This window comes from Mesocricetus auratus, unplaced genomic scaffold (assembly GCF_017639785.1).
Source record: "Mesocricetus auratus isolate SY011 unplaced genomic scaffold, BCM_Maur_2.0 Super-Scaffold_100007, whole genome shotgun sequence".
NCBI lineage: Eukaryota > Metazoa > Chordata > Mammalia > Rodentia > Cricetidae > Mesocricetus > Mesocricetus auratus.
In genome coordinates this window covers 34,535,223-34,556,557 of record NW_024429191.1, presented here as the reverse complement: position 1 = coordinate 34,556,557, position 21,335 = coordinate 34,535,223, and the positions used below count along the sequence as shown (strand labels likewise).

Below are 21,335 nucleotides of genomic sequence, written 5' to 3'. Positions count from 1 at the left end.
TCAACTCCCACCCCCCACATCAGGCAGCTCACAACTGCCTATAACTCCAGATCCAGATCTAGGAAGCCCAATGTTCCCTTCTGACTCTTGTGGGCACTGCACCTTAAAAATAAAATCCTTCAAAAGAAGAAGACTGGACACTGAAGAGAGGACTCAGTGGTTAAGAGCACTGGCCACTATTCCAGAGGACCTGGGTTTGATTTCCATGGTGTTCATAACTCCAGTTCCAGGCACCAGGCACATAAGTGGTAAAACATCCATGCACATACAATTAAGATAAAGTAAGAGGTTGGGATGAAATCTCCCTATTTTTCTTGATGTAAGTTGAGGAAAGGGAGAAAATATAAATAAAACATTAGAGACAGCAAAAAACAAACAAACAAACAAACAGGATACCAATAAAGTGTGCAGGCATAATTGAAAACAGTCACATAAAATGGAAAGTGACACACCAATCAACTTTGCCTCAAGAATTGGATAAACCGAGATGAACAAAATGAACCCACACAAGTACATTTGAGTTGGTGCTACCAAGAGGCCTCCTCTGCCTCCCACAATTACTTCAAAGTCTCCAGAGAAGCCAGGAAAAGCTATGGAACTGGCAGAGATGAAGGGGCTGCCTCTTTCATAGGACAATGAGCCAGAACAGATCACAGGAGATGGGAGGGCAGAATATGCTCTCAGAGATCAAACACAGCCCAGCCCTGTGAGTGTCCTTCAGAACAAAGGAGAGTGAAGCCCAGAGTGAGCCAGGAAAAGCAAAGCAGAAAAACAGAGAGAATCTAAGACTAAGATCTGGAGCCAGGGATTGCCATTTCCTGCAGGATGGGGTAGGAACAAGCCTGTTGGGAAGCAGGTCCTATGCTTTGGGACATTCTGCAGAGTCAGACCTACTTTTTCTGTAGGGTCCATATTGGGAAGGCAAGTTATTTGAATGCTTCAAATCCTGTCTTGCAAAACCCTTTAGGTTCAAGAAGCAGGCCCTCAGAGCTGATGAGACAAACGACTATGCACACAGAAGCAGTCTCCTCAACACGTAAGCTAATCCATCCTTGGAGGACATCAGGAGGTACTGCAGAGGGTGAGATCAAAATTCAGCCTGTGTGGCTGCTCCAGAACCTCCTTAGCTTATCTGTCTCACCAGGAGAGGGGCCGGAGTCTGCCAGAGAGCAGAAGGAAAAGCCAGACTTTTCAGTGCTATGAGCTCTCCAAGGGGCTGGGGGATCCATGATGACCAGACTCGGGTTATAAGAAATCCTTAGGAGAGTTGCTCAAGGTTAAGTGAGAGGATCAAGGTCACCTCCTTAGTTCTAGAGAGTTCTTTCTACATAGATGTCAAGAAGGTTGACCTTCTACCCACTGTTCTCCCAGGGAAACAATGATGAGCCAAGTGTGGTGGGTCCCTCCTGTAAACCCAGCACCTGGGAGGTTGAGGCAGTAAGATCAGAGATTCTAGGTCATTTAACACTGTAAGTTGTCCTCTGACCTCTACATGGATCCTGCCATCATGCATGCATATAATAGTAAGTAAAACAAGAAAACATTCTACTCCAGTTCAATTTACAAATATATATATATATATATATATATATAGTATATACATATGGATGCTTCAGAGGGGGGAGAAAAATCATATAAACCCATCTTAATTCCAAAAGTGCAGGCTAGGATTAAATAAGTTAAGGATATTTCAGGGAAGTCTTAATATAATAAGCAATGAAGTGCTTACCCCAAAACAACAAAACTAACACAAAAGCCTAATTTGGAAAACTGCTAATCTCCTGGAAACCCAAATCAGAAATTAGGGACCAGTTGGTTAGGGATTCCCTGGTTTAACTCACAGAGGCAACGAGGAAAAGTTAATTTTTAAAAATTGATCTCTCTTTCAACAAACAGAACATAAGGCGATCTTCTGATTTTAATGTTTAACTCATACCCCTTGGCTTAGGATAGAGGAAAGGGGAATTTAAAAAAACAAAAACAAAACAAAAAACCAGAAGTAAACAGCCAGGTTAATCGATGATGTTTAAAGATGAACAGACCAAAAATACTTAGGATTATCTCCCCAGCTCAAGATGGACAGCTTCTTAAAACAACAAACACATACCTTCTATCAAACTAATGAGTCCCCATTACAGACAAGGTAAAGTGGCTAGCTATTGGTCAACTGAAAGAGACAAGGGCTTGTGTATCCCAGGGTAGCTTTGAACTCTTAACCCTCCTGCCTTAACATCCTTGTGCAGAAATTTTGGTGTGTACCACCATACCCAGTGTATGTGGTTCTGGGGATGAACCCAGGGCTTCATGTGCGCTAGGCAAACACTCCACCAAATGACCTATGACCCAGACCTCTGCAACGCCTTTTAGATATTTACCTATTTTAGATAGAATAGTAACAGTGCCTTCTATTAAATTTTCCAGTTATCACTATGGATGTGATTGAAGTGGCTATCCATCTATCCAACCACCAATTCATCCACCCATCAATCCTCCATCCACCTTTTTATCTAATTATCCATCTATCCATTCATCTGATCAGCCAGCCAGCTGTCTATCCATTTATCTGTCATCTATCTACCTAGCTGTCTGTCTGTCTGTCTATCTATCATCTATTGAAACAGGGTCTCATACATCCCAGGCTGACCTCCAACCCCTGATCCTCCTACCTCTATTTCCCCAGTGCTGGGCTTGCAGGTATATGCACCCCACCCAGCTGATGCGGTGCTGAGTGAGGATGGAACCCCAGGACTTCATGTATGCTCTATAAGCACACTGCACACTAAGCTACATCCCCAGCCCTCTGAAGTGGCTTTTAGATTGCTTCCATTTAGATTGGGACAATAACAGCGTGTCTTAGTTCTCTGTTGTACTTTAGACCTCATCTATAAACTACTGTCCTCACTTCTGAGTTCTTGGGGTCACTGAGAACCAATTCTTCAGGCCTTCAACTCCAGCAGTATGGCTGTGTGCCAGGCTCTCAATGGAAACAATTCAGATATCCTCTAGGCTTTAAGCCAGTGGTTCTCAACCTTCCTAATGTTGTGACCCTTTAATACAGTTCTTCATGTTGTGGCGACCCCAACCATAAAATTATTTTGTTGCTACTTCCTAGCTGTAATGTTGCTATTGCTATGAATCATAATGTAAACATCTGATATTTAGGGTATCCAATATGTGACCCCTGTGCGGGTCATGACCCACAGGTTGAGAAACACTGCTCTAAATAAAAGCAGAAATAATCTCTTCTACTCACATGTTATGCAGGCCATAGCAGTGCGCACACAAAGGTCCACCATTAGCATATAATGCTCAGGCACACGGGACACAATGATTGGAATGATGATCTCAGCTGCAACGTAGAACTGGAGAGGGTACGTGAAAAAGATGCCTATGGAGTACAGCAGCTTCACAGACTGGTACAACCTGCAGAGAGTGGGTGCTTTCAGGAACCCTGGACAGAGCCACACTGCACCCTGGAGACAACCCACATGGCCCCCAGCCTCTAAAGTGTTAGGCCTGCTTTCTCTCTCCGCTCCTGTCCTCACCCCCTCACATACACACTAAATGCAAATAAATTTTAAAAAACAGTCCTCCGTAGCTTTTGTGTAAGCAAAGACTACAAAAATAAAATGTTAATTCACAGATAACTGGCTAAACAAGTCACAGTGACCCCACATAGCTCTTCAAAATGAGGAGGCAAGCCAGGTACATCACAACCCTAGCGCTCTGGAGAACAAAGCAGGAGGATCAAGAATTCAAGGCCATCCTCTGCTACATAATGAGTTTCAGACTGGGCAGGAGGAGGAGGGAAGAGGAGGAAGAAGAGGAGGAAGAAGAAGAGGAAGAAGAAATAAAAATCAAATAAAACAAAGCAAAAGAAAAAAGAAAGAAGCCCCCCCACACACACACACCTCAGACTGACACAGAATGACTGTGTCCCCATGGTGCAGTAAAATGTTCTCTGTATTCCTGCAAATCTAGAATCTTTGCCCTATGCACAGGAGCAAACACCTTTCAAAATTAACTATTAGACTCCAACAAGCCTATTCTCCTCCCCCCATGCAATTCAGGGCATCTTAGAATCAGGTTGTGGGGGCACTGGAAAGGAACACAGGCCCCTCCCTATCCCAACAGGATGCCTTTTACCGTGATCTCTGAAACTCCCTGACATGCCACTGACATGCCATGGGGTACTCAAGTTGCCACCCCGGAGCACAGTGCTTTCTAACCTGACTCAGCACACACAGGAAGGGCCACTCTGTCTTCGCAGAGCTCCACTTTCATCAAGACCTGTGCACATGGCAGCGAGAGCCACTGGCCACTCTTGGGATTGACTTAAATTGCATATGTGTGTAATGAGAACACACATCGCTGTAGTTGAACTAAACACCTACATGAGGTTCTTAAGCTGTAAGAACATTCTAGAAAAGACCGGTGTGGGTAAAAAGTCTCATTTGCTAAGTATAGACAAGAAAACTCTTTGGGGGACGGGAAACAACTCAGATATCTGGTGGTGCTCTGAGTTAAGACCCTGAGCCTGCCAGGGAGCTGCTGAATCTGGAGTTAGGAGCATCCCCTGGAGAGACATCCACATAAATGCACCTGTACAGAAGCATGGGGGTGAGCTGAGTGCAGATGAGTCGGACATCTGCGGGGAAGACAGCATCTCACTGGGGTCAGATGGTATAGACTGGCTGTGTTAGGTGTTCCTGAGCTAGTCAGTCCTTGGGGACAGGGACACAGCTCCAGCCAGCATTTGAAGGCACATTCATAACAGTCCAGAGGGAAGGACTAAAATCACTCTGAAGAGCAGCCCACTTGGTTGGAAGTGCAGTGACCTTAGTCCTCAGATGCCTGCTGGCTAGGGATCCTGTGCTATACACTGACCCACTGAGCCAGCATTTTCTCTATTTGTCCCCACCCAAAGTCTCACCACTCAGAGTGCCATGAAACAGGCTGGATGGAAAGACTGCTCTCGGACCCTGGCTGTCTCGCACTGTAAGTAAAACAGGTGCTCTCTACAACGAAGTTTTCAACCTCCAAGCAGGGATGGCTTAGCGCATGCTCTGGGACATCCTGGCACTTCTGCAGGTCTCAGCATTCCCTATAGCATGTCCACCTGGGAGACACTTGAGGAAGGACTCCCAAGAGCCAGCAGTCCACAGTGAGATGTCTGCAGTGCACGTCTGTGACTGCCCAGCCAGGCCTGCTCTCCTCCACAGGTGCCAAATGACTTTAGGTACAGAGCGGATACTCAGGCCTCCTGGGCTCAGTATTTCCCAGGAGAAACACCTTAACAAATAGATGATTCACACATGAATTCAGTAAAAACTGCTGTAGGAAACACAAGCTCAGGGTAGCCAAGTGACAAGGAAAAGCAACATTCTGACCTATCACCTTCTGGAAGTTTACAATCTCCTCCTGCCCCTCCCCACACATACCAGCAGTTAGGCAGGTTGAGTGTAATGCTGCCCTTAATAGTAGCTCCAAATTGCAGGTACCCCAGGCTTCCCAGGCTGATATAGAGTACAGTGACAATGGTCATCCCCAAATACAGGATAAGTGGAAACTTCTTTGAGTTCTTCATTTTGTTCTCAAGGGGTAGAACCTACAAAAATGGATGAAGTGGAAAAAAAGCACATGAGAAAGAAAAGTGGGCATACCACAAAAGTAGTGCCATCAGTGACCCGGGGGGACTTGCTGTGTACAAATGAAAACCTGAGTTCAGATGCCCAGAACTCACAAAAAAGTTAGGTATGGTGACATGAATCTGTAACCCCAGTACCTGGCAGAGGTGAGGTAGGGTGGGAGCACAGGCTGATCAACGGACCTCACTGACCATACAACAGTCTAGCTGAGGCAGAAAATTCTAGATTCAGTGGGAGACATCGTGTCCAAAAACAAACAGTGCCAGAGAGAGACATCTGATGTTGACTTCTGGCCTCCAAACACAAAAGTGCACACCCATGCGTGCGCACGCATACACATGTGAGCACATGCACATGAACACACACACAGAGCATCTTTAAAAAAAAAAAACAGAATCTTTCTTGCCAGACCCCCAAGTATATTCTCCTTCAGTGCACAATAAAATCATTACTCTATCTGCAGCAATGCTCTCAGGCACACAAAGGGCTTCAGAACCACTGTCTAACCAGGAGTGAGGGGAGTGAGAAGTCAGAGGCCCTTTATCTCACAGCAGTGTGGCCCCCAGCATGACTCTGACACTTGTCTTGAGACTGCAGTCTCCAGCCTGTTTTTCTAAGCATTAGCTTCCCTTCTTTAACTTTTTTGTTGGGGGAGGAGAAGGATCTCCTGAACGTAGGCTAGCCTCCAGCTAGCTATGTAGACAGTGATGCCCTAAACTCCTGATCCTCCCTGTCCCCATCTCCCAAGTGCTGTGATAATGGGCACATGCCACCATATCCAGCTCAAGAGATAACTTCAGTGGGGACACTGCGGTGCCAGAGAGCACTAAGGCCCAATCCACAGTGCCCCTCTTACCACGCCGATGCCTTCAAAAGCAAAAACTGCAGTGCCAAAGAACAGAGGGTAGGTCTTCCATGGAGCCACCAAGGGGAGGCTGTGGGGGTCCGGGATCCTCTGGAAAAGACGAACAAAGCCAAGGACTACTCAGAGATTCGGGATTTGAATCACAAATTGAGGCCCTCCTCCTAAATCCAAGATTAAAAAAAAAAAAAAAAAAGGAAGACACTAACTCACAATCAAGCTGGAACAGTCAAGCTTTCTCTGCCTTCAGGCTGGGAAGCCCTTCCATGCTTTGGATAAAGATCTGCCCAGTATACCATAACTGCTCACATGCTGATGGATAAAGATCTGCCCAGTATACCATAACTGCTCACATGCTGATGGATAAAGATCTGCCCAGTATACCATAACTGCTCACATGCTGCTGCCTGCATAAGCCCCACTCTTTCCCTAGGTGATATCATCCCCACACATTTTATATAAAAGAAGAAACTCAAGAGACAGAAGAACTGAGCAAAGCTACTTAGCAAAGAAATGGAAAATCATCTTAAATACTCCAAGAGACCAATTAACCATATGCCAAACATATCACAGAATATTGCACACTATATAAAAAGTAAAAGCTAAAGGCAGCCATGGGAGTGCATGCCTGTAAAGCCAGCACTTTAGTAGGAGGCTGAGGCAGGGATTTGAAGTCAGTTTGGACTCTGTATGTGAGATAGTAAAGAACATGGAAAACTGACTATGAAATAATATTGAGGAAATATTATTGCATTAGGTCCAGGAGGCTGAGGCAGGAAGATCAGGAGTTCAAGGTCAACCTACAATATATAGTGAGCTTGAGGCCAGTCTGGGCTACCTGGTCTAAAACAAACAAACAAAAATCCAACTGTAACCCCAAAGTTATATAATAATCGTGATACAACTATGCAAACATCCACAGAGATAAAGATGGAAGACGTGATTTCTAGACTAGTCTCTTCCTCCCCCACCTTATTTTTTTCCCCCCGTCAATTAGACCGAGCACTTTAAAACTATCAAGCAGCACAAGAATGTTGAGGAATGCTGATGAAAGATAGCAAAATGATTTTTTCTAAACACAGAAGTCAAAGCTGGGGGTGAGGGTGGCTCAGCTGTTAAGAGCACATACTGCTCTTTCAGAAGACCCAGGTTCAATTCCCAGCATCTATACTGAGTGCCTTACTACTACTATGTGACTCCAAGAGGATCTGACACCCTCTTGTGACCTCTATAGCACCTGTACTCATGTACACATATATGTATAATTTTAATTTTTAAAATTTGGCTCTGAAAAAAATAAGCATTTTAATATGCAGGGTATAGACAAATAGGTATCTCTGCTCTAAAATGAGACCCGAGCACAAGATCGCCCAGTAATTACTCCTGAGTCACAGATGAAAAGACACTGGAAACAAGTGCTACCCATGGGTTAGTGACTGACAGCTACCAGGTTTACCTATCAGTCGGTGGAGCTGTGAGTAGGGAGTGTCACAGTCCACAGCTGTGGGTGCGGTGTGACTGAGACGGGTGGATAGGACAAGCCACCATTCCATCAACCGAGAGACTGGTGCTAACGATGCTGATCTACATTCCCTAGACAAAGACGCTTGCAAACTATAAACACAAGTTCAACTCTACAACAATACCGATAACATAAAAGCTCAAGAAAAATGTCACAAAATATATAGCTTGAAAGACCTAGGTGAGATAATTTCTTTGGTCTGTCACTGGAGGCCTATCTGGAGAAAACATTTGTTCCCATCTCCTCAGGAAACTGTGCAACATCTAATCTAAATATGCTGAGTGTAAGTAGTGACCACTCCATTTGATTTCTCATATTCCTCGGGATGGGGAAGGGCCTGGCCTGTACCTGGACGATGAACTGGTAGATTGTGATCAGGCTGACCAGCATGCTGACGTTGGCCAGCAGGGAGAAGATGGACAGTATGCGCAGGCTCCTGATGAAAGTCAGCAGCACCAGGAAGGGCAGGAAGGAGAGCATGTAGAGTCGAGAGTCCATGGTGGGCATCAGGACCACAGTCTCATTGTTTTGGCAGTTGGTGGTGGTCCCGTTGGCCGCCTCTATCACCTGGGAGGACAAGAAAGGAGGAAAGCCTTCGGTGACAGAGCCCATGGGTATCCAGCTGTAAGGGGACCTGACAGAGGATCAGGTGTGTGAACTCGGCATCTTATCTAGGTACCTATGGCTGAGGAACCTTCCTGAGTCTTCCTTGCTACAAATAATCTGCATTGGGTTTGTTCATGTTTCACAAGAGACAGAAGGGTGTGGGAGACAGATGAGGTAAATTTCATGGTCAATTCTTCCCATTCTGATCCTAAGCATTCCTGCTGGTGTTCAGGAAGCAGAGAGGAAAGCCGGCAGGCCCTGATCCAATTGTAACTGGCATGCCTTTGAAATGAAGAGGGACACTCTAAAGAAACAATTGTGTCCCTCATTCTGGCTATCTGGACTCTGGAACCCTAGGCAACTGGGATTCCCCCCAGGAATGTTATGCTGAGAACAGGAGGGGCCCTGGTGCCAGCCAGGCCGGGAACTAGCCTGCTGGAAAAGGGAAGGGACTCCACACAGTGCCAACAAGACGACCTATCAAACAACCTTGCAGGAGAGACTGGAGCATGGACAATGATGGGCCAGTGACAACAGGACCACACTTTGGCCAAGGCTCCTTATTTATACTTATCTCTTTCCCTCTATTTAATCTCCTGCCAGGACCATGAAGATGCACTTAGTGGGGATCCATGGATCCTCCTTCCTCCCAGTGAGGCCATACTGAGTAAGAATCTGTCTGCTCTTCATCTTCAATTCCACTCTTTTAATTAACTTATTTTCAGCACAGGTGGCTTCACCTGACTTATTAGAGAGCTAGGGGACAGGCTCTGACCCTAACTCCAATAACACAGCCTTTAGGGTGAAGGATTTCAGACACCCCATGTCTGAGAGATACAACCCTAGCTTCTGTCAAGGGCTGAGGGATCCTGACACCTAAGCCTGCCGAGCAGCCTCAACAGAGCTGTGCACTCTACAAATAAAGGTCCATTACTAAAGGCTTCCACAGGATAACACTAGACGGCGCCACCTACCACGGCTTCCTCCAGCCTGCTGCCAAGGATTACAAAAGCTACCCAAGACCACCCCTTGATGAGCATCTCCTCCTTGTGTAGGGATGATGTCAGCCAAGTAGAGTCAAGTGGAGACCTTGAGCCAGCTGATGGCAACACAGACAAGGCAAATCAAAGTCTCTTTACACCACAGGCTTTCAGAGGAGAATCCAACACCCAAGGTTTAAACCCACACATTTTGGCTTGGGAGGAGCCTTAAACAAAATCTCCACTTGATTCTCACCCTCCCCTGTTTTTCAGAAGAACTCTACCTGTTTAAAATTTTCAGCCAGAAACACAAAGTAGACACAGCAGAATCCCAGCTGAGTGACAACGAGGAAGAAGCCCACGATGTGCCTGCAGAGGGAACAGAGGAGTACAAAGACCATCAGATCCGAAGGTTTCCCGGGAGATGACCGTCTGAGCAGCAGGTGGTAGGGACACGCTGTGGTAAGAGGACACAGTATGCCAGTGTCACCAGCACAGAGTTTGGGGGAGGGTGTGTGCCAGGCTTTCTATACTCTGCAAATTCTTTCCCTCCCTCGTCTTAAGCATGAGCTCCGCCATCACCAGAGCACAGCCCGGCCCCTGACCCTCTTCTGCCCACCCTCTGAACTTATCTTCTCTCCTAAAGCTACAAAGAGCCCTTGGCAGGAAAGAGCAGGAATCAGGCTCTTCTCAGCCTCCTCCTACAACCAGGACCCAAGAACTGATCCAGTTGCAGGTAACTGCGCAGGCTGGGCCAGAGCAGTCCTTGGGCTGAAGTATCGCGGCCACAGCTGGTGACGATCTGAAAACCCAGCGAGATGAACAGGGCTGCAGACCGTTCTTAATGGAGCATAACAGAGCAATTAGAAAGAATGGGTCAGATCTGGAACCATTTCTGGAGGAAACTACCCAAGGCATCAAAGGAGAAAAAGCAAGTTTTCAGACAGCACACACAGGAAGAGCCCACCCCCCCCAAAAGGTAAATGCATGTGCATGTCTATATGTATACAGAAAGTTCCAGAAGAACCAGAAGGGTACCCATGCTACTGGAATAAGGCCAGTATTTAATTCTATTTTTCAAACTGTGTCCTCTTGCCCAGTGCAAACAATGTTCTTCCTATGAGAAAAGGGAGGGTGTGAGGGAGAATAGAGAAAAGGGAGGAAGGGACAGACAGACAAACAATGGTGGACACTCAGAAACCTGGCTGCTCCTCAACAGATGATTTTGCCAAAGAAAGAGAGAGAGGAAAGGAAGGAAGGAAAGAGGGGAGGAGAAGAAAGGGTGAGCTATACTGACAGCAAGCGCCCTCTTCACTAAATCCAAAGTAGTATTCAGGCTCTTGACAATGTGAATTCTCTACATCTAGACAGGAACAAAAAGTGGGTTGTTTCCCTCCAGGCTCCTGAAGTCAGGAGAAATTCCCCAAAGCTCCCTACCTGCTCTGCACATTGCCCTCACCACCCACACCCTTCATCCCACACAGCCAGACTCCATCCTGGGGCCTGTTATCCATGCTCTGTTGCTGACCTCTTGTCTTGTTCTAGACTTCTCTTCCCTTCCCAAGCATCTGTCACCCTACAAAGGTCATAAGCCCATGCAGGGTGGGGACAATGTAATTTATATCAGGAAAGCCCCTTCCCTAAGCGAGAACCATTTTTGTGTCACTTATGAAAGACAGCATAAATACATCTGTTGAACAATTCAGAGTACTCACAGACTTCGGAGGCCCTTCAGGTCAGGCACCATGTATTAAATATGAGGAAACTGAGGCCCAAAGAAGGCTGGGCTCACGGCCTACCATTTGTCAAGCTAACCCCAAAACCACCCTCCATTCCGGACACTATCCCCACATCACCCTTTTGTCTCTGGTCCCAATGTTGAGAGCTGTGGCCAAGAGGAACAGGGAAGTCGGTTACCTTCCCCAGTGGGAGTGGCTCCGGATCCAGGCGCTGGGGCTGGATTCTAGTCCGTACATCACTGTGTCCCCATAGTCCAAAAAGGGCTTGTTCATTCTGGGGCGTGGGGGTGAGATATAGGAAAAGCAGAATGTATGGGTTAGACAATGACAGTAAAAGAACAAATGGAGACACTGAGTCAGGGGCCAGTTCTCCACCTGTCACCCTAGGGCACCTTTGAGCCTTTCAAGGACCACGTGTGGTGGGCCTGTACGTATGTGTATGCATGGGCATACATGTTCACGTGTGTACAGGTGCACACATACATGGAGGCCAGATGTGGATGCTGGGTGTCTCTTTCCCAGTCACTCTCTACCATTTTACTTTTTGAGACAGGGTGTCTTCCTTAACCCAGAGCTTGCCCACTATCAGAATGGCTGTCCAGGAAGCCTCAGGAACTTCCTGTCCCTGCCTCTCTAGTACAGCGACCACAGGAGCTCACTTCTGCATCCAGCTTCTTTGTGTTTTTGTAACATGGTTACTGGGTTTCTGAACTCAGATGCCCATGCCTACACCTTAAGCATTTTACCAAATGAGCCCTCTTCCAATCCCTGGGTCACAGGTATTAAGTAAATGGCATGGGATCCTCATCACAATCCACAAAGCATCTGGGAGTGGTATAAACTAACAAGCACAAAAATTAGAATGTGGTCCCTGCCCGTTGGACATTTGTAAATTAACAGATGAACCGAAAAAAAAAGGTTTTAAAAAACAAACAGTAATAAGCAGGGGAAGGCGCATCACAGCCACAGCAACCACCCCCAGCTAGGTGACGAACGCAGATGAGCTGTCTAACCCACTTTCAGGCTAACAAAGGACCATGCTGGCAATCTCTACCCCTCAGGAAGTGGCCCAGGGCTCTCACCTGCGGCACAAGTGACGAGCACACTTCACCAGGATACCCATGCAGTGCACGGCCACGATGCCAATCACCAGCAGGCTGAGAGAACCCATCTAGGGACCGAGGTTGCAGACAAAAAAAAAAAAAAAAAAGAGAGAGAGAAGCAGACAGAATTAGGAGAAAGCCCAAAAGAGACCACATGTGCAGATGATAAAATGCTATCAAGGCACTTCTGGGGACAGAGCTCTGGCTGGCAGGAGAGAGAGATATGATCCAGGAGACTGGATCTGTGTGTGTCCTCAGTCCTGGAGACAGTTAATCTTAATCTTGTGGTCAGAGGATCCACAGGGCAGAAGTTCCTGGTGGGCTCTGGGATGCAGGAGGGAAGGTTATCCTGAGGGCCATCAGTAAGATCAGCACTTGGATGCCAGCATCTCTGAAACCACGGTGATGGGCAAGCAGACTGTGTGTGGTGAGTCAAAGGGAGGGCAGGGCTGTTAGCTAAAGTCATTCCCCAGGCTCAGAGCCTAGGAAGGGCCTGGCACCCAGAGAGCCCTAATGCACAGCTTTTGATGCACGGATGTCTAAAACCCTTACCAAGAGGCCTGCATTTTTCACTGCCAGTGGCAGCCCCAGGAGTCCGGTGCCAATGTTGCCTTTTAGCAGGTGGATCAAGGTCTGGAACCATCTGTGGTAGGAAGGCCAATTGGGAAGCATTAGTTACAATGCAGGTCAATGTTTATCCGCATGGCCTCAGCACAAAGAGCCTATGCACATTATCTTATCTGATCTCCCAGTCTTGGGATGTTTTATTTCATAGATGAGGGACCAACTTCTCCAAGGAGCAGGCCTCCCAGGAAAGCACTCCCTGAGCCCTCTTCTCTTAGAAGCTGGTCCAGAGGGATAATGGAGGCTCTCTCTAGGCATTCCATCTTTTCTGGCTATATTCAGGACTGGATTTGACCACTGAGTGAACCACCCTCCCTGACAAATCCCAAAATGCCACAGAGGATGACAATATGTAACTATGAAGGGTAGACCTCAGTGTGGGAAAAACAGGGGTAATCAAAAAGTAAAGTCCAAGCTGGGTGTGATGGTGACAGTATTTAATCCCAGCATTTAGGAGGCAGAGTCTGGTGGGTCTTCAAGAGTTCAAAGTTAGCTTGATCCGCACAGCCAGCTCCAGGCCAGCCAGGCCTATATAGTGAATCTCTGTCTTAAAAACAAAAAACAAACAAAAACTAACTAAATAAAATAAAGTCCAATCCCTCTACAATACCATGAGGGACTCAACATTCCTACTAGGCCAGGCATGGTGGCACATGCCTTTAATCCTAGCACTTGGGACGCAGAGGCAGAGGCAGGAGAATCTCTGTGAGTTCAAGGCCAGCCCTGGTCTACATAAGTCCCAGGACAGTGAGGACTAAACAGAGAGACCTTGTCTCAAAACAACAACAAAAAGTTCCTATTGGACTTTGTATCTGAAGAAATAGAAGCCAGCTGCTACTGTGGGCCCAGGACTAGAGGAGCCCTCTTCAGTGGGTCCCTGGTTTGCCCCAGGGGTCCCTCTAGATTTGTGCAGACTGCCCCATTGTCTTATGCCTTATATAAATAAAGCCCCTCATGTGCTCTCATTCACTTTTTTTCAGTCAACAAACACTTCTGTGGATGTGGATGAGTCAGATGTGAAAGCCAGCCTCTGGAGACATGTAATCAATATCTCAAGGGAAACAAGAGATGGAGGGCTGAGGGGACACAGCCCAGGAGAATTGAGGCAGGTGAGTGGAGGGCAGAGACCTGAGGCCACAAGGTGGAGTGTGAGTGTGACTGGGCGGGGTCACTGCCACAGGCGAGGGGAAGATGCAGACCCTGCTGAGAAACGAGGATTACACGAGGTGAGTCAGGAGTCCCCCTTCTGTAGGGAAGACAGATTCACCCCAGGCTACACAGGAGTGTGCCGGTCATGACCTTTCTTTGCCTTTATTCCCCACAACAGAGTAGGGAACAGCTCAAGTGAGGTGCCTTCAATCACTCAAGACTTGGCCCTGGACATAAAAATCGCTTTCGCGTAAACGGCCCTCAAGCTCCCTCAAAACTGGCACTTGCACACAAACCTGTGTTTGGCAGAAGTCAGAAGCCAACAGCACTTGTTGCCCACAAAGGCCATTCCCTCATCTCTACCGGAAAGGTCATCTGATCTACCTGCCGTTCTGGCATCTACAGGATGGAACATCAAGAAATGGCCCTTGACTCCCAGGAGAGATGTGCCCCTGTGCTCTGGGGCCACGGCCCAGAGTCCTGCAAGTGTCCAGCCATATTATCAGCCGCCAGTAGCCAGGAGATATCAATCCTGTTAAATCTCTATCTTGGCAAACAAATGTTTAACCCATTTAAGTGCAAAGGTAAGTCTGTACCACACCCTCCCTCCACCATGACGCCTTCCCAAAATGCCTCTGCGCTGGGCCTCCTGGCCCTGACTTAGCAGTCTGTCACTTTGTGTGGTCATTGCCTTCCACTCTGGGAACTCTTACCTCACCTGAACAGTGAAGGAGTGGGGCCAGGGCAGGTGACTCTGAAGTCCCCTCAGTTCAGAAACATCAGGATTCTAGGTCAAGGGTCAAAATTGCCCAGGATGATGTCCCCTCAACACCAGGTGGGCATCACCTCCAAGGCTGTGACATTCTAGCCATAGGGTGAGTTAGCTTCTGAAGACAGAAGGGAGAAACCTGCCAGGCCCCTCTGGTTTTCCTTTGTGCTGTCAGTAGCTTTTAGGTGTTTCTTCCCCTCAGGTCCTCTTTTATTCTCTGATGAATTGAGGACCCCTGATATCTTTGTTTATGTAGGTTCTATCTGCAGATACATTATATATATTACTAAAGCTCAAATTTTTAAATTTATAATTTAAGATAATAGTAAGTCTAATAGATACTAATAGTTTAATGATTAAAGCTAAATATGGGAATTAATTTTTTAGTTTATGTGTATGGGTGTTTTGTCTGCATGCATGTCTGTGAACCACATAAGTGTAGTGCCCTCACAAGCCAGAAGGTAACATAGGGAACATCAGACCTCCTGGGACTGGAGTTATGGACAGCGGAGCCACCATGTGGGTGCTGAGCATCAAACTTGGGTTCCCTGGAGGAGCAGCAACCATCTAGATCTCCATTTTAAAACTTATTTATGTGTATGTGTAAGAGCAAACATGCATACTCTCACACACACACACACACACACACACACACACACACACACGTGAGAGTATCCTCAAAGGCCAAAAGAGGGTATGAGGTCCCCTAAAGCTGGAGTTAGAGGAAGTTGTGAGCTGCCCAACGTGGGTGCTGGGACCAGAACTCCAGGTCCTCTGCAAGGGCAACAAACACTCTTAACTAGTGAGCTTCAGCTCCAGCACCATTTCCCCCATCACTGTTTAAAATAGCTCCTAAATGTCTCATCTAACAGAAGACAGCTGGGTGAAAGTCTATGAAAAAATGTGCTCCCTAGACACATAGCTGGAAAGAACATTTTATCTGCCTCTTCATCTATGGCTATTCTTCTGTGACAGTACTCCAAAATGAAATGCACAGGTTCTTTATCAGTTAGCTGCAATGTGGACTCTGACTCTCCCATGATTCCTTGTAGCTGTCTACAGGGACCCTCACTAACAATTCCCTAACATATGTGGAGCTTCCAAATTCTAACCTCTTTCACTATATCAGCTCAAAGCCATGCTTTGACCTCACAGGAAAGCATTTGTCAGTGCCCCAGGGAAAGCATTTGTAAGAGCACAGTGCTGGATACAAGGCTTGGATGTTCTGCTTGTTTGTTTGTTTTTTCTAATTTTGCTTGAAAGCTCAAATTGCATGTGAGCCACAAAAGCATTGTTGATGGGTTTTCTTGAGTTAATGGGTTTGTTTCTTTCATTTTCAAAGGAGATGCTAAATATTAGGGTCTGAAAAACCTAGTTAGCTGGTTGTTCTTTCTAGTAAAATAAACCTTTTCTATTTAAAAAAATGAACAAAACCTCCAGTTAGTTTAACTAGTTGGCAACTGCCAATACTCACACTCTGTTGTCTGGTACTTTTTATAGCGACTACTAAGAGACCCATGCTAAGGGTTGCAATTTAATAAGAATTAATAATTTCACTATCTCATCAAGGACATTTTTGGTTACTGGAGACAGGGTCTCATGCATCCCAAGCTGGCCTTGAACTCTCTATGTAGTCCAGGATGACCTTGAACTTCTGATCCTCTGGCCTCCAACTCCCAAGTGCCACCACACTGAGCTTATGTGTTGCTGGGAATGAGACCCAGGCACAGCACATGCTAGGAAAGCTACAGCCCCAGCCCTTGTCAAGGACAATCTGACGAGAAGCTGGCCTTTTCCTTCTGCTCACATGTGGCTGGGATAATGTAGGTATGTGGGTGTGGAGGGGGAGGAAGCTGCAGACACACACTATTCCTGCGTCCTCGCGCACATGTGAACACAATGAAAGGAAAATGACAGCTTAGCACTTTTAGGAAGAGAGACAGCCTTGGGAGCCCAAAAGCTCTGCAGACCATGTCTGGCAAATGGTTGTTCCAAGTCAACAAAGACCAAGAGGAAGCTAGCTGGTGTCTCAACCTACTGGCCCAGGGAAGCACCACTGAGGTGGGATAGGGAGCTGTTACTAAGTACTCAACAGGGCAACAAAAGGAAAATGTGCCCTACTGTGTGTAAACTGTCCTACTGTGTGTAATCCCTACAGCATTAACAGAGGCTGGCGTCAGTGCTGTCAATAACTCTATGGCACCAGGGGAAATCCCGCACACTCTGTCACAGAAATGCCTAAGGTCTCTATTTTATTGCACTCATTATTTTGGGCTTTTAACTGGTCTTTTAACTTCTAGAAGAGTCGGGTGTGGTTAAGCAGCTCTTCCAGGGTACTTTGCTCCTTAATAAAGTAGAAAACAAGGAAGTGTAAAGGCTTCAAATTAGGTCCCTTACACCACCTAGGAGGGATAAACAATGGTTCCCCCAATCAGCCTTGACCCACCTGGCACGTTTCCTGAATAAATGCCTGGGTGGATTCTGGCCCCAGGTTGGAGTGACCAATACTCTAAGACCCAAATGAATACTTGCCCCTGTACCTTAGAAAATGTCCAAGCACAAGCTGCAGCGGGGAATTATCTGCTTGGCTTGATCTCCAAGAAGCCAGAGAAAGTGATAAAAACAACCCTGAGGACAGTCCAGGCATGCATCCTTGAATGGCTGACCTGGAAAAACCAGCCAGCTGGTCTTGCGTTTCAGAAAAGGTCTCTGTAAAAGTGAAAATTTAGAGTGTGCACTGAAAGTGCAAACAAGCTGATGGTTGGAAGAAGTATTTCACAACCCTGAAGGGATTTACTTCTCCCTGGGAGACATCAGTGAGGCAGATGAGGCCAAAGGGAAGAAAGGAAGGAGGTCCTGGCTGCCACCAGCAGCACCTTAAGCAATCTTTTCCACCAGCTAAATCTGCAAATAAAGCAGGAATCTATAACAGTATGTTGTGTGGGAGATAAGCTAAAAGCCAGAATCTTTGTGTTAGGAGTGGCAAGAAGCCAGTCATGTGAAGACCTCTTTCCATGCCCACCTCAGTTCACTGGGGGAAATGTCCCTTCGGAAAGAGTGCAAGCAGAGGGCATGTCCCCACAACTTCCATAGTCCCCTTGGTAGTCATGGAGAGTGGAGGCCTGTAGCAATACACTAAGGCGCAATGCAGCCTTCAGTAAGTCACATCCAACCCACTAGGGAACACAGGAAGGGTGACAGCTGAGACTAGGGATAAATGACAGGGCTACCAAGGACAGGGTCCTGGGACCTTGAAAAGGGTCAGGGACCCCCCTGAAGTTTGCAGTTCAAGGAGTAAATGTCCCACAGCCAGCTCAGTTTTCTCAACCGGTCCTTATATCTGGAGAAATTGAGAACCAAAGAGGGCCAAAGATGAGAGAGTTGCAGCTTTCGGGCTCAAGACAGCAGCCTCCTTAAGGAACAGAGTGGATTCTCTTCCCTACCAACTCTGGAGGCTTCTTAAATGCAGCTGCCACTCCCTCGCTCTACTTCTTCAGCCTGGTGATGGGACAGGAGTCCCAGGAGGCTCTGCCAAGGAGGCACTAATGGGACCAGGAGGTATCTCACACTTGGTTCTAGCCCAAGAGATTATCCCTCTAGAGGCTTTTAAGTCAAAGCTCTTCCTGGCCACCAGCCTTTTGGAATAGGAAATGACTAGACAGGGGCAGAGCCCCTTGCTGGTCCTGCTGGTAGATAGCCTGCTTTCATCTGTCAAGCAGGGTATGTAAAATGGGAAGATGGAGGCACAAACTGCTCCAAGGGAGACTTGGGGACAGGAAAGTCCACTCCATGGCAGGAGGTCATAAGTACTCACGTCATGTTACCGCTCTCCCCTAAGCGTTGGTAGGAGCCGGGAGAGAAGTTACCAAGGCCTTCAGATGGGCTTTCTTCAGGGCTCACGTCAGTGGAACTGTAGTCATGATAGTCTTCATTCCGAAGTCTCTGGGTAGACATGGTAGCTGGGGGGACAGAGGCAGTGCTAAGACCTCCAGGAACTGGGGCTTTCATCTCCAGGTGTGGGGTGGGCTCGAACACAGAGGTAGCCATTGTCACAGCTGCTCTCAGCGACAGATGCACTGTATACGGAGTGAGTCTGGAGTGCCCAGTATCAACCCAGGAGAATGCAAGAGGCACGAAGTCCACAGGGCAGACTGGACCTGCTTGGCCTCTGCCTCCCCACCTTCCCACATGGTGTCACACTCATAAATGTCTAAATTCATCTTAGGGCACCTGGGCAACGAATAGGTAAGGCAATGCCAGGCAGGGTAATGCAAGTGTGCACTTCCAGGAAGCCTTCCCTGGTCTTCTGGTTGGGTTCACCCCCCTCCTCTGACCTTATCTCTTGGACCTCAGACAGTAGTTAAATCACACACCTTTCCCAAGAGCGAGCTCTCAGGTGACATAAGCCTGGATATTTCTTTGGGTGTCCTTTTTATCCTCTGCCTTCAGCAGAGAGCATGATTGTAGTCATAAAATCCCCTCTGGATCACCAAATTCTGCTCCAGCTCCACAGGGTCCCAGACCACAAACAACCCCCTCCTTCCTACCATGAGCTCATCCCATCTCCTACTTTTTGGAAGCTGTGATGATTAATTTTAATTGTCACCTTGACACAACCTACAATCACCTACAAAGAGGATCTCAATGAAGGTCTGACTAGATCAGGTTGGCCTCTGATGATGTCTGTCAAGGAACTGTCTTAATTAAGTAGCTGATGTGGGAAGACACTGCCCACTATGGGCAACACCATCCCCTAGAAAAATCTAGCTGAGCACAAACAAGCAAGTGATCCTGTCTGCATTCATTTCATTTTACCCTTGACTGTGGATGCAATCAACTATTTCAAGTTTCCACCACCTTGGCATCCCTGAAATAAATGAACTATAACCTAAAATTATAAGCTGAAAACAAACCCTTTCTGCCCTCTGTTTGTTTGCATCAGGGCCTTTCATCACAGCCACGGGGATGGGGCTAGGACAGAGTGATCAGGAAGGCTCATTTCCTCACCCTGGGCTCTTTTCTTGCCACCAACCTGAGTGCTGGAATATGTTGACTGACCACAGCTCAGAGGAACAGGAATAGGAGCAGGAGAGACCATGAGACACCCCATCTTTGTCTCAGTAGCTCCTCTCCACAATGCTGTGTTGGGGCTCATAAAATGATATCCCAAAGTACTGTACAAAAGGTGCAGCTTTGGCATGCCAAGCACTTTGGACTAAAGGGGACCTGAAGGCCACAGAAACTGCCTCAACAGCAAAGTCTGTCGACCTTCGCCTGTCCTGTGTCTCCTTGCCAACCTTTGTCCCTGAAGTGAATCTCAAAAACCAGAATTCTTCCCCATTCTGCAAAGAGCTGTGAAAACTAAAATGGCCATTCTGTCCCTTCTGCCTTCTTAGTCCTGTCCTGGAAGGAGGAAAAATTGCACGTAGAGGCAGAAAGGATTTGAGTGGCCAGACTGGTGGGCTGTAGCTCAGTTGGCTTCTACTACCACACACTCTGTGACCAGCCTTTCCACACAGCTGCCCATACTTCAGCAAATCAGAGAAGATAAATGGGAATGTGAGCTCAAGGTGGACTGTTCCCCAGTCCTTCCATATTCTTCTCTGAAGACTCCCGGTCACACAAAATGTTGACTAAATAAACACTTGCACCTTTATTAACCTGTCTTGTTATAGGAGTGTTGGCTATGACTTTCATGATGGAGAGGACAGTGTCACACCTTTCCTGCCCTATGCCTTCTCTTAAATTTTTTATGGATTTGTTCACGTTTAAAAGATGGTGAAAGAAGTAACCCTCCCTGTTCTGTACTGATGAGGGATGGTGAGGATGTGTCCTCTCCACGTGGCTCTGGGGAAGAGAGGAGGAGAGGACTTCTCTCAGCCAGGTGAAAGTTGTGGAAGCCCCCAAATCCTAGCCCAGTGCTAAGGAGCCCTCACAGGTCACCTCAAGTCTCTCATTGCATAGATGAAGACTCTCCCCCAAAGATAGAGGAACTTGTTCAGCTCCTGCTAAGCAGTAGCAAGGCCGGAAGCACATCTCCCTCCTGACTGTCCATTGGTGTGGAAATGTCTGCTGATGACAGTGCCAGGTGCTGTGGGAACTAAAGGGAAAAGAGTCAACTCCCTATCCTTCAAGAATCTGCAGTCAAATGAGGATGCGGAAGTACATTAGCAATGAAAATGATGAAGAGAATCCATCCCTTCTCCATCAGGCTCTCCCCCAGCATGCAGACACCAGCCTGGCTCTGAGACACTACCTCAGGGTGAGAAGCTGGCTCTCCAACTGCCACCCCAACACCAGCTGCCCAGAGGATGTGTCTCTGCTCAGGGCTCC

The 21,335-nt window shown here is 47.2% G+C and overlaps 1 protein-coding gene across 3 annotated transcripts in view; it reads right to left on the bottom strand.

The window, feature by feature from the left end:
- Slc36a1 (solute carrier family 36 member 1) overlaps window positions 1-21,335 on the bottom strand; it is a 41,997-nt gene that overhangs the window by 5,028 nt on the left and 15,634 nt on the right. For 2 of the 3 annotated variants that reach the window (XM_040748676.1, XM_005067750.4), the window contains exons 2-10: window positions 18,817-18,961; window positions 13,013-13,103; window positions 12,440-12,528; window positions 11,536-11,631; window positions 9,903-9,987; window positions 8,381-8,599; window positions 6,505-6,603; window positions 5,442-5,608; window positions 3,254-3,423 (exon numbers count right to left, since the gene is read on the bottom strand). In XM_040748676.1, the coding sequence (XP_040604610.1) occupies window positions 3,254-3,423; window positions 5,442-5,608; window positions 6,505-6,603; window positions 8,381-8,599; window positions 9,903-9,987; window positions 11,536-11,631; window positions 12,440-12,528; window positions 13,013-13,103; window positions 18,817-18,956 (1,156 nt within the window). In that variant the 5' untranslated portion in view covers window positions 18,957-18,961. The remainder of the gene's footprint in view (window positions 1-3,253; window positions 3,424-5,441; window positions 5,609-6,504; window positions 6,604-8,380; window positions 8,600-9,902; window positions 9,988-11,535; window positions 11,632-12,439; window positions 12,529-13,012; window positions 13,104-18,816; window positions 18,962-21,335) is intronic. The other variant, XM_040748678.1, reaches the window with a different exon arrangement.